We start from the raw sequence: 13,048 nt of genomic DNA on the forward strand, positions 1-13,048 counted from the left end.
GGCGAAGAAATGAAGAAAATAGTAGTCTAGGCAACCTGTCTCAGTCTCAAGTCCACAACATATCTTTCCTGAGCCGCAAAAGATCTATGAATGATATGAGATTGAGGTGCTAAGATGACGTTTCTCGTAAAATATGCATCAACACCGACTTCCCCGGTCATATTCCTACTAAAAGTACAAGCCGTCAGCACAATGAATAACGTCAACATCACCATAGCAACACGATGCTAAGACGACTTATGATGAACTTTTTTGTTGTTTATGAAAACATCCCCAGATTCACTCCTAATGACCAGTCCAACTCCATGGAGAAAAAATATGCTATTATTTCAGAGGTATTATGCTATGATGTGCTGTTATTCTTCATTTGTTTTGATTATTGCTTTCTGCCACTGGGGATGGCTTGGGAATGATTTGGAAATAATTCTCTTGGGGTCTTATCAAAATCTTACTTGTTCCTTTTTGGCTCCCTTGTTCCAGAACGACTTGCTGTAGAAATGGAAAAGTGGGGTCTCCTTAAACACTCGGTTCATACACCGTCTGCAAATACAATCAATTAAGACAGCTGTCAATCAATCAATCAAAGATTCAATCAATCAATCAATCAAAAATTCAATCAATCAATCAATCAAAGATTCAATCAATCAATCAATCAAAGATTCAATCAATCAATCAATCAAAGATTCAATCAATCAAAGATTCATTCAATCAATCAATCAATCAATCAATCAATCAATCAATCAATCAATCAATCAATCAATCAATCAATCAATCAATCAATCAATCAATCAATCAATCAATCAATCAATCAATCAATCAATCAATCAATCAATCAATCGACAAAATGGTTAAGGCTGGATTTTGTTTTCATGGAACTGTTTGGGGCTTTATTGCCGTCAGTCAAAGAGCTTTCACCTACCTTGGAGCAACAACATTAGAACTGTGCTGGGCGTCTAGGATCTGGTCCACGTTTGTGATCAGCTCCACGTCCTGCTGGCGGAGACCCTTGAACGTCCACGCCACCACGTCGTTCACGTTGATTGGAAGCGGGTCGACGGAATGGCCGGTAGCATTGACCGCAATCTCATGCACCCTCGACTGGGTGGAAACCACTACAGCACCAAAGAACTTTTCAACATTTGAGCTGAAAATGGACGGAGCAAGAATTACTATCAAAGAGACGAGATTTCCCAAGAAGTAATGGAAGAGATATATATCGGGATACTTTGCTTGACGTTTAGATTAGCATCATAGTTAGTTTCAGTTGGGTGCTGCCCCCTACTGGGACCCAAATTAAACAGGCGGTGTCAACTGAGAAAGACATTGCAGATCAATCTCCGTCCAACCAAACTGTAACGTATTTATTGCAAATGTAAGCATAATATTTAAAAAATGTGATGTGCATTACAGAATATTTCACCAGGCCACAACAAAACCTAGGATGCAGAACTAAAAATTGCCTAATAAACCAAAGCTTCGCAATTCAAACCCAAAGCACGCCCTGGAGAATCGATTCCCCAGCTTGCTGAGAATCTAGCAGGCTCTCCAACATGCCGAGCTGGCCTGATCTGGGAAGGGAGGAAGTTTTTCAATAAAGTGGGGAAAACTGTGTTGTTGGGAGTCTTCCAGTGAAATAACGTTTTCCCAAGCATTATCAGAGCAGGCTGCTCAGTCAGTTGGAAGCCTGCCTTGGATGTAGAAGATTAAGACAATATTCTCAGTCAGCTGGGGAACTCAGGATGAAGCAATTTGAAAATAAAATCCGTTCAAATATAATCTAGTAATCGTTTCACTGTAAAATATCACCCTTCACCCGAACACAACTCACCCAGGAATCGACTGAATATGTTTTAATCTCTTGGTCAAACTACAAATCACAAATCACAAACGGATAATCCATTAATCAATTCATTATATTGAACTAAATTCATTTTCTCCAAGTTTGCCTTCATTGGTGAATCTTGACATGTTCTGAAGAGCAAACCACCGCCATCATCATCATCATCATCATTGTGAAAACCCCAACAGGCCTTCAACACACAAAACTTAAGAGAATAAGCAATGGCTTCTGAATCACGATTTTCATGTTGTCCAGGCTACCTTGTATGACGTAGGTCATAGGGGTAAAAATTGCTAACTACCAGTGCGCTTTAGGCTAACATTGCTTACCTAATATAGTAGAAAACGCCAGCTTTCTGGAATTGCCTGACATAGGCTGACGGCGAATCGATCGGAGCACCACTGACAAAGCCGTCCTTGATGTGCATGCCTTGGTGAGACACCTAGTGACAGAAAAAGACACTAGCAATCAGATTTTTATGACTTTCTTTGGTGAATAGATTGACATTTTTCAATCTTAACAACAAAATGACATGGCCAGGGCCATTGTGCTCACCTGCCTCACATACAGGTTAGTGTTTTTGATTTTAGCCACCTGGTGGCCAAACAAGGAATCGAACTGGACCAAAACTTAGTCTGCAAGGTTTCATAACATCGGGCTGCATATGTATTATGTTGCAAGTTAGCTTCACTTCAATGACGGAATAACTGGCCCATAATCAGCCCCAACTAGAAATGAGAGTGATACACACTATCGTCTCCGAGCCAAACAATCGAGACAAAGTTTCGTTACCTGAATAATGTTGTGAGGTTTTGTTGTCCCTTGCCACACCCACCAGACACGGTCCTCGAGACTGACGCTTAACACCTTCGGCACGAAACCTTTGTCAGTGACGTGGACGGTATAGTTCTGGAAATAAATTCAAATTTAGATTCAGCAAATTTCGCAAAGTCTCATCAACTTCCATCCCATTCCCGATGGTCCAGTGGTTGAGGCGTCCAACTTGTCAATGGAAGGTCGAAGGTTCAAGCCCCTCCGGTAAGTGTTTCTAATGCAGCAGGGCGGTTAGCTGCCAGCATGTTAAGTATAGGGTGCAAACTGCATTCTCGCCAGGCTTAGTTGCCCCCACAGCTAAAACCTTGGATCCAGGTTGATCACAACTACCTACCCTGGGTCCAGGTTGGACAATAATGGAAGATGTACTGATCGTATTAGGGCTGTCGGCCACACGGTAGTGGTACACGCCCACGTTGTTAACCTGCGTCGTTTCTATGCCGAGTGTGGTCTTAGTCCTCGCTGCGACATCGTCGATGTACTGGCACTTATCTGGAAAGGAGGACAACCTGGTCAGTCAGGGGTGGATCCAGGAGGGAGCGTGAGCTCCTCCTAATAGCTGCCAGGAAATGTCTTTTTAAACGGTCAATTGACAACCGCTGTGTCCACAACCACTTCTGGTTGTGAAAACTCAATGACCAATCAATAAAGCAAGATGTATTAGGCGTTAGTGCAGTATACAACTTCGTTTCCTGAATTTGTTGGCATTGTTCCTGGGGCAAGGTTGATTCACAAGGTTTTTATAACATGTGAAGAAGATTTGGGGGGCCAGGAGGACTACCCAGTAAAAATCGTACCAAAGCCCACTGTGTCAACAATCGCATCCACCATACTTAAACAGAGACGAATCTACACAAATAAAAACAACAACATCGATTCCTATAACATTTAGTTAAATAGCTAGTTAGATACAGGGTACAAACTGCCTTCTCACCAGGCACCTGGCATTAGAGATAGGAGTTTGGAAGTGAAAGTGTCCCATAAGACAAAGCTGGCTGGCCCTTTTATTTGGGGTGACACTGTAGAAACAATACTAGAGTACCGTACTTCATTGTTTCCAGCAAATTTAGTACACTTTCTCAGCAAAAGGATACAACACAGCGAGGCCTAATCTACAAACTATACAGGGACAACACCCAACAAACCTTTGAGTAATTGTAGCTTGTGGTTAACTGAGAGTCAAGCAGATTAAAATGTGTTAGTGAAATGGGGAAAGGTGAAAAAGTGAAACAATTCAAGCATAACCAGGAAAATGTAAACTTTTTTCAACTAAGACTGCCAAACATTTTGCTTCATTCAATTTCAATACCAAAACTTCAGGTTCCAGCCAAACCAAAATCTCAACGTGAAACTAGCATTAGAAATTCATGCAGGAAAGTGTTTTTATAAATGAGGAGGAAAAAATTTGATGTACTGTACAACATGTGGTGAAACTTACTTTTACAATCGAAGTCCTGAATTGGTGATCTCGACATGGGCGTGAGACACTTCTCGATCTCCATGATAGCGAATGATGGGTCCATGTCTTGTAGGTTCCAGTTCCACCAGATGCGGTCCCCAGTTCTCGCATATAACATATCTGAAAATGAAAAAATTTTGAAATATTTCTTTTGATGCCTGAGGGGCAGTTGGTTGTCAATGACTTCAAGGTGTCAGAGTCATAATCGGAAATATTGTGGGTTCGAATCCTAATGCATCACTTGTGACCACAGTCAATACACTTAACTCCCATTCAACATCCTTTGAAAGAAATATGATGAAACATCGAGATATCTTGTACCTGATATCTTTGATGAAACCGTCAAGAGAGACGCCAAACAATCCGAATTAACATCACCCTAAAATAATTTTACGTTATAACACACCTGGGGAAAATCCATCGGGAGTGAGTTGCACTTGCAGTTCCCTCTGCACAGGCCGAACAATGATTGTGCCGATGTACTCTGCCGCCTCATGGAAGCTATGGTCAGAGTAGTAATACACTCCAGGCTCCTTGAACAAGTGGGCCATCGTCCCGTGTTTGCTGAAAAATAGGTCACAAAATAAGTTATAGAAATGTTCAAAGTTAAAAACACACTTCTTCAATTGTAATGGTTTTGTTGTTTAGAGATATATCAAAATACCGTCTGCTGGCTGTTGTGCCCCCTAACACTCATTGTCTGAACTAAATCTCACCTTGGCTGGGGCCACCTGAAGCCATCTTTGCGTGGTTTGAACGATTCCTCGGTTTTATGGTTTGGCGCCGGGGGTTCAATTTGATATACGCAGTGATGCTTCTTGCACTGGAGGTAAGAAAATAACATTTCCTCAGTCAATTATCGAACATGACCCGTTTTTGATACTATCTCAAAAATGACTGCAAATTATGAAATCTGCGCGAGGCAAAAGTTGACAAATTTGCTCACTTTCTAAAATGACGGTAGACTAAATATCACATTTTCTGCTGAAGTCAGATTCAAGTCAAAAATTTCATGCATCTAAAGTTTGCATTTGACAATGCTTTTGCAAAAATAAAACATATGGATTCCGCACAGGACGCTTCAGACTTCATCAGCACCTGAAGGCCTTAAATGGCTTCCGGTTTAAGGAACTTACCGTAATTTTATCCCAGTTCCACCAGACTTTGTCTCCCTCCTCTATCAGAAGGATCATTGGCTTGAAGGACTTGTCCAACACCTCTATCCTATGCTCCCTGCAATCGAAGAGGAAATATTCAGAAATGTTCTCAAATGCAATGTTATTCAAATGAAAACAAATGCAAGAGCCATGTTTCAGATCTCATAGCCAAGCTCTGATACCTTGATTGGTAGGACAGTGATGTGGCAGAGTGCAGGACCTGTGTCAATTTTCCGACACCTTGTACCATTGGCTTTTATCTCCCTGAAGACAGAGATTTGAAGCAACCTTTAGATAAACAACTCGCTTGATACTCATGTGACTCACTGTTTGATTTCTTTGACATGGACTGCACAGAAATGGGCCTTGGCAGATTTGTCAGGAGAGTCACTCATGAAGTAGAAGATACCAGCTTGCCTGAAACACGAAAGTGTCACATGGTCAAGAAATTTACGCCAGAACCTGTTTCCGTGGAGAAAGAGATAATAATGATTATAATTATGAGACTTGTATAAAGCTGTATTTCATTTAGCGACAAAAGATAGAACTTACAAATTTACGCCAGAATCTGTTTCCGTGGAGAAAGAGATAATAATGATTATATTTATGAGACTTGTATAAAGCTGTGTTTTATTTAGCGACAAAAGATAGAACTTTACGCCAGAATCTGTTTCCGTGGAGAAAGAGATAATAATGATTATATTCATGAGACTTGTATAAAGCTGTATTTCATTTAGCGACAAAAGATAGAACTTACTTGAATTCTTTTCTAAAGTTGCCTGTTGATACGGCAACTGGATGGCTGGAACGAGAAGAAAAACGTAGATAAATATTGTAAACATTTTAGGAAGTATTACTTCAAGCAAAGAACATATTCAAGGTACATCAATGCAGATCCATTCATTAACGATTCCAAAGTGAACTTTGCTGATTTTGAAAACTGTATGACTTGCTTTTCTTCTGACAAACCCTCCCTCCTACCGATCAGTTCCAAATCTTATACGTACCCATTTTTCTCCGGCTTTACGATGCTGCAATGCTTCGAACAGTACTGCACCTCGTACATCATTCGCGGTACAATAGTTTGCTTCCATTGCCACTTGATGGCGTTACCTTGCTCGACGTGGATCACGTTTGGAAGGAAGCCGGTGTCGCGGAGATCTGCGCGGATATCTTCACGGTCGCGGACGGTTATGGTCAATGGGGTGCAGCGTAGTCCAGCACTGCAAAGAAAGCATTGAGGAAGAGTTTGTGTGTGTTTTGATGCCATCATTGGATGAATATGAGGAGACAGCCGACATATAAGACCCAAGCCGCCCGATTCAGTTACGCTCAGTCCACACCCTGGCTGTTTTCTAAAAACCAGAGCTTACTGTATAGTACCCCCAGGTATATGGCACGGCTTAACCCGCCGGCCATAAGGGAATTCCTTTATGGCCCAGTGGTTGGTGCGTTGGCCCCAGAGTGGAAGTTGAGCAACGTTGAGCGCGGTCAACCTTTGGATCGGTGACCGGCGCGTACAATACATCTGGCAGACCTTCCCACGCGATGCGAGCTCTGGATTTGTAGTTTGGTACTGAGACGCATGAAGTGCTAAGTAGGATCGAAGACAATCCATCTCTGTCCGAAGGGGGGAATGATGTATAGTACCCCCAGGTATATGGCACGGCTTAACCCGCCGGCCATGAGGGAATTCCTTTATGGCCCAGTGGTTGGCGCGTTGGCCCCAGAGTGGAAGTTCAGCAACGTTGAGCGCGGTCAACCTTTGGATCGGTGACCGGCGCGTACAATACATCTGGCAGACCTTCCCACATGATGCGAGCTCTGGATTTGCAGTTCTGTACTGAGACGCATGAAGCGCTAAGTAGGATCGCGGACGATCCATCTCTGTCCGAAGTGGGGAATGATGTATAGTACCCCCAGGTTTATGGCACGGCTAAACCCGCCGGCTATGAGGGAATTCCTTTTGACAACCTTTGGATCGGTGACCAGCGCATACAATACCAAAGCCAATTTTGTTGGTAGCAAGTGTTACTTAGTCCTCTGCATGCCTTGGGGGCACAAAGGCTTCAATATTCAGTCGCCACACATTTGGGTCAGCAGCCTGTGGACGTTTCCCCAGGTCAGGCCAAGCTGCCTCAACTCCTTTTCTACCGTTAGGCGTTGAGTCTCTTTTGGACCACCTCAAAAGCAAGTGTTACATGCTGGCAGTATAAAACAAATTACCTGACGAATTTGTACTCCCCTTCAACCATGAAGAGATGCTCATAGTTGCCCTCACGTGAGAGGGGGCCGCTGTAGATACCACCGATGACGGGACGGAATTGTTCACCGTCATGGACAACCTGAAGAGAGAGGACGGCGTCGATATTTTAAAAAGTTGAGATAACGGAATCCTTTGGGTGTCAGAGTTAGACAGCTGGTTGGACCGATGTTCGAAACTGATATCAATGAACCAGATATGAAGCACTTTTTCTATCTGAATTGACCAGATTGTCAACTGCGATCACCTAAGATCACTTTCCCTCACCGCTGCAGCACTCTTCTGCCCCATTCATTCTGCACAACGACCAGAAAATTATCCCCATCAATAAATTAATAATGAGTTGGCACTAATTAAAGATGATAGATAGTATTCCCAGAGTTGCTCCTCAATTATTAATGGATACTGGCACATTTCTGTCCCAATGTTACATCGATAGAACACAATAGATGTGCATATTGATATCACGAATATCGCACCTTTAGAAAAGGCACGATTATTTCTAATTCATGCGTCACTATTGTTCTCAATAATATTCGTTGATGACTCAAGGATAACGTTACTATCCGAAAGAAATCTTGGCAATGGTATTGCTTATAACAGGGTATTATTATCTATGTTAATTTGTCTCCTGAAACAGAATTACCCTACCGGTACTTGCAAATATGCTTATTTTTGGTACGAGTCTGAAAATTCTAAAGAGGGCTGAGGCATAGGTCTGCCATTTCTGATATCAAATTAGACCAATTTCAGGAAAGTTACCTGCACCACATTATATCCATTTCCTCCAGATTCTGCCTCCCAAGCAAATACGACCACCTGCAAAAAAATTCAAAAAATTATGAAAATCTAAATAATGTCATCACCACACTCAATTGAGGAGGCTGTTTAATTATTTCAACGCCATACGTAATCGATTCAAGACCAGCCCACAATTACTGAACTTTAAATAGCATGCAATATTGGACAAACACCATTCTAATTTATTATCACTACTCATTAAAAATTTTCAAATTCTGTTCAATTGTGCCACAGAGCCATGGGTTGTATTAAACTAACATCCTTTGCAAATACGAGGTTCATAAAACAGAATGAAACGACAGCCAACTCATTCTGCAACGCATGCAACTGCAATTGTATTTTGTAAATAAGCTGATGAATGATTTCTAAAACATTCCTTTTTTTGCCCAGTCATCTTTTTTACTTGTCAACACAAGATCCTGTTGATGTAAACTAAATAATCTGAAGCAGGTCCCATCAGCTGTTGAATAAACACGCGCTAATTGACAGTGAAGTAGTATACATGGAATCCAATAAAAGCTAGGATCCACTTCTTGTTTGCAAAAATTACATGTACATTTTGTCTAAAAACTGCACAAGAATGCACACTTGAAGGTTTCACCATTGGTTGAAATCGACTTAAGGTCCGCTCTCCTGCTGAAGAGGATTTTAATGGCAGTGCACTGAAGTTGAATGTACAGTCATGGTCAAAGTAAAGTATGCAATAATAGCTGGGTTTGGTGTCGACAGCAGGCCACGGTGCTGCTGGCATCTGCGATGATGCCTGTAAACGAGAGCTTTTTTCTCATCTGATAATTATCGTAGGTCGCTGCAACAAAAGATTATACGAGTTTCGTTTGCAGGGCAAATGACACAATTCCGAGAGCTTTCAAAGGACATGGTTTAAAAGAACAGGCATCCATTTACTTTTGTCAATGACAGTACGTGTACTTTTCATGACTGAGGTTAAAACAGGTTATTGGTTTTCTATCACCATTTGTGACATTTGAGTGGACAGCATTGTCTGATCACTTACAGCAACCACTTGTCAGGTCGGGTGCATCCGGACTCAAGCCATCACAACCCACTATACCTAGAATCGAACACTTGTCTGCCTTGCTATATGCAATAGACAGCTACTAGGTACAACTATCCAATATCTGACTGATTTTGAGATGTCTTCTGTGGACATTTTCATCAAGGATTATCTTCTTCTTAACAGGCCTATTCAATTTCAACCTCTCACAATGAAGACAGATTTATTTTAAAGGGGCAACTTGGGTGTGGGAAGAAGGATGATACCCATTCTTATCACCACGGGCCGCCACATGTAGACACACAAGCCGCACTTACACCACCTGAAAATGGACCACCAATCTTGGTTCGGGAACCAATGCCGCACCATCGAAAATCCACCAAGCGCTTACACCAGCGCTGCAGCTAGTTGTAAAATCCGGCTACAGATGGCGCGCAAACAATAAATTGCATGCGCAGAAAGCGCCATTTCGAAAGCGCCGCCTGGAGCCGAACCATCTAACTAGCTAATTGCCGATCCATTTGCGCGTACACCACGACAAAGCCGAGCTTTTAACAAGCCGGGCGAATTTGGACCATCAAGCTTGGTGGGACAAATTCGCTCGGCAATTTGTATCGGCAATGGATTGCCGAACCAATTTGTCGCGGCAATGTGGTGGTGTAAGTGCAATTGGTAAGCGCAGCTACAGATGAAAATCTCTAATAATGATTTTAGCAAGTGTTGCAGGGCAGTTTTGGACTGGCTTGCAAATTTCAGGTACGCGGACAATAACAATCAGTTCAAGTGAACTGTTTATTGTCAACGGTTTTTCAACGATCCTGTTTAGAGAAGTGACAGTCCTTCTGGAAGCCAATTTCGTATGAAAAACCAATATAGTACCTCATGCCAAGTGGTCCCTTTAAACAATTTTTGATAAATTTGCACCGTTTTACCCCATATCTATCAATCCACTGGTCACACATGGACACTCCTACAGGGCAGGCTTTTCAAATAATAGCTCCACACGCACTACAAATACCTGACAATCTAACATTCCAAATTTTTCGATGGGATATTTGTTTTATTGGCTATGTGCATAATTTAAAGCTTCAGGGACCGCACTGGATCTGGCAACAGACCAACAACATCCGTTGGTTAATACATGTCTCCTCGAAAGAAAGAGTAGAACAATCGAAGTGGTCTTTCCAGCCTGTTTATTTTACGATTTAGATTTGTTTTTTAGTTTTGCGAATTGCATTTATTCTCGAATATTCAACAGCCAAAGAAGAAAGATCATCAAATATTTATCAAATGAAATGGCCAGGGCCATTGTGCTCACCTCATGTGGAGGAAAGATGGATAAAGAGCATGGTCTTGTGTCATGTAGTGTTAGGTTTGATGTAGGTCCAAGCAATTACAATTTCCCCAAAATGGCCAATTTACAGTACATTCGACCTCTGTGACCTTGAAAAGTAGGTCAAATCAAAGAAGACCCGGGTGACACATTGAATGGTTGTTAGAATTAGATGTACCTATGATATAAAATGGGTGCCAATCGGGCAAGTCATTACTAGGAATAATGGCATTTTGAAGAATTTAGGATTTGGCCCCCTCCCTGGAGGCCAAACGGCAAATCAGATCGCACCAAACTTCGGTACCTGAGATCACCTGACCAAGGGGTACATGTGTACTTAATTTGTGATCAATAGTCATTGCAGTTAAGAAACGTGCCATTGTTACGGCCTGACGGCGAATTTACGCCATTTGACCTCTGTGACCTTGACAAGAAGGTTAAATTAAAAACCTGTGTGACATATACTGTATGGTGGTTAGATGTACCCATGATATCAAATTGGTGGCAATCGGGCAAGAAGTTAAGGAATAATCACATTTTTAAGGTTTTTGGATTTTGCCCCCTGGTGGTCAAGTGGTGAATCATATTGGACCAAACTTCGGTCCCTGAGATCAGCTGACTAAGGGGTAAATGTGTACCAAATTTGGTATCAATAGTCATTGCAGTTTAGAAACGTGCCATCGTTACATCCTATCGGCCAATTTACACCATTTGACCTCTGTGACCTTGAAAAGGAGGTCAAATCAAAAACCCGGAGGATATATGATGCACCTTTGCTAGAAGTACCTACCATATTTTTTTCAAAATTTCCCGACTACTATTGAGGGAGATATTGCATATTTTCACTTTTAACGTTTGGCCCCCTGGTGGCCAAACCATGAAACGAATCGGACCGAAACTTGGTCTCCCAGGTGTCATTACATAAGGGTACATGTGTACCAAGTTTCAACTCAATAGCTCTAACAGTTACGAAACGTGCCCTGCTAACGGACGACGGACGACGACGACGACGACGACGCCGACGACGACGACGACGACGACGACGACGACGACGACGACGGACGACGGACGCCACGGTATGGGATAAGCTCACCTCTGCTAAGAGGTGAGCTAAAAACTTCTCAATTTGCTTATCATATCAGTTTGAATCCCTACTTTACAAATTCGATGCTAAAAACGACAACAATGTATTGATGTAGAGCTATTTTGAAAATATCAAAAGTATTTTTATTGCGATATTTATGTTGTGGACCATATCAATATCTACAACAAACCCATTGATCGAAACAAGGGCATAGCAACGGGGCTAAACTCAACCGCATTTTTTCAAATTTATTCAAGGATTGGCACTAGGGATGATTCACATCACTTTAGGCAACTCCTATCCAACATGAAAGTTTGGGTAGAAATGCCCTAGTAAAACTCACTTCGTTGTTCAACCACTGAAGTACCAGAGGTCAATTTAGTGGGTCACTCGGGGCATTTCAGAGATAAATATTGCAGGTTGCAGCAATCAAAATCTCTTATTTGAAGCCCCTGCTAAAGAGCAAACCAACTTAGCAAATCGACAACGATGACAATAGCATTTGAAGGAAGTAGTCGATCGTCTGCCGGCAAACATGTGTAATGTTTCACACCAATTATGCATGATCAATCGTCGACCAATCAAATAGGCTACTGTTGATTGACAACATCAGAAAGAGGGTTGCTTTATTGAACGATAAATGGTGACAAGTCCTGTCCTATACGCAACCTTGGTTGCCAGGCTGGGACAAATCGTCTTTAACCCTTTGGGTATCGCTGACCCGCAGAGTGGTACACAACTTCAAAGCATGTGAAAAGTTTGTGAGCAAAAAGGTGGCAAATTTTCTCACTTTTCATTGGTGGTAGAGCAAATGAAGGGTTAAAGCACAAAGTGATACGTGCCATATCCAACATTACCATGGCAACGCCCAAAAACTCGTCCCCAGTTAGACCCTCTAACATTCAGCCTGATTTTATCCCAGGATACTGTTGGCGGAAGAGCTGCAGACACCAATAAATCAAGACTTTTCAACCAGCGTAGTTTACGACATCAGACCCAACCTTGCTCCTTCCACTGTTGATTAATCGCTCGTTAGCACAAGTAGCAAACCATGTCAACTTATCAGGTTGATAATACAAATAAAGTAGAGTGCTGGACTAATATGCACTCTTCACATATCAGTTATCCCAATAAGTTGCTGTCCTCCCACTTTGGATAGCATTCTTTACCACGATAACGATTTTCACAAAAATCGCCAAGGAAAGCTTTTTGCGTGAGATTTTACAGGTAAAGAACACTGAGACAATTGCAGAATGCAGCAC

General features: G+C 42.0%; 1 protein-coding gene across 1 annotated transcript in view; it reads right to left on the minus strand.

Moving 5' to 3' along the window:
* LOC135491376 (uncharacterized) overlaps positions 1–13,048 on the minus strand; it is a 69,904-nt gene that overhangs the window by 41,350 nt on the left and 15,506 nt on the right. Inside the window, exons 6-20 of the mRNA XM_064777200.1 lie at positions 8,316–8,372; positions 7,517–7,635; positions 6,298–6,513; positions 6,048–6,092; positions 5,618–5,707; positions 5,270–5,366; positions 4,850–4,956; positions 4,540–4,697; positions 4,113–4,253; positions 3,820–3,846; positions 3,009–3,166; positions 2,633–2,749; positions 2,170–2,282; positions 920–1,144; positions 453–540 (exon numbers count right to left, since the gene is read on the minus strand). Coding sequence (XP_064633270.1) covers positions 453–540; positions 920–1,144; positions 2,170–2,282; positions 2,633–2,749; positions 3,009–3,166; positions 3,820–3,846; positions 4,113–4,253; positions 4,540–4,697; positions 4,850–4,956; positions 5,270–5,366; positions 5,618–5,707; positions 6,048–6,092; positions 6,298–6,513; positions 7,517–7,635; positions 8,316–8,372 — 1,758 coding nt within the window. The remainder of the gene's footprint in view (positions 1–452; positions 541–919; positions 1,145–2,169; positions 2,283–2,632; positions 2,750–3,008; positions 3,167–3,819; positions 3,847–4,112; positions 4,254–4,539; positions 4,698–4,849; positions 4,957–5,269; positions 5,367–5,617; positions 5,708–6,047; positions 6,093–6,297; positions 6,514–7,516; positions 7,636–8,315; positions 8,373–13,048) is intronic.

This window comes from Lineus longissimus, chromosome 7 (genome assembly GCF_910592395.1).
Source record: "Lineus longissimus chromosome 7, tnLinLong1.2, whole genome shotgun sequence".
NCBI classification, from domain to species: domain Eukaryota; kingdom Metazoa; phylum Nemertea; class Pilidiophora; order Heteronemertea; family Lineidae; genus Lineus; species Lineus longissimus.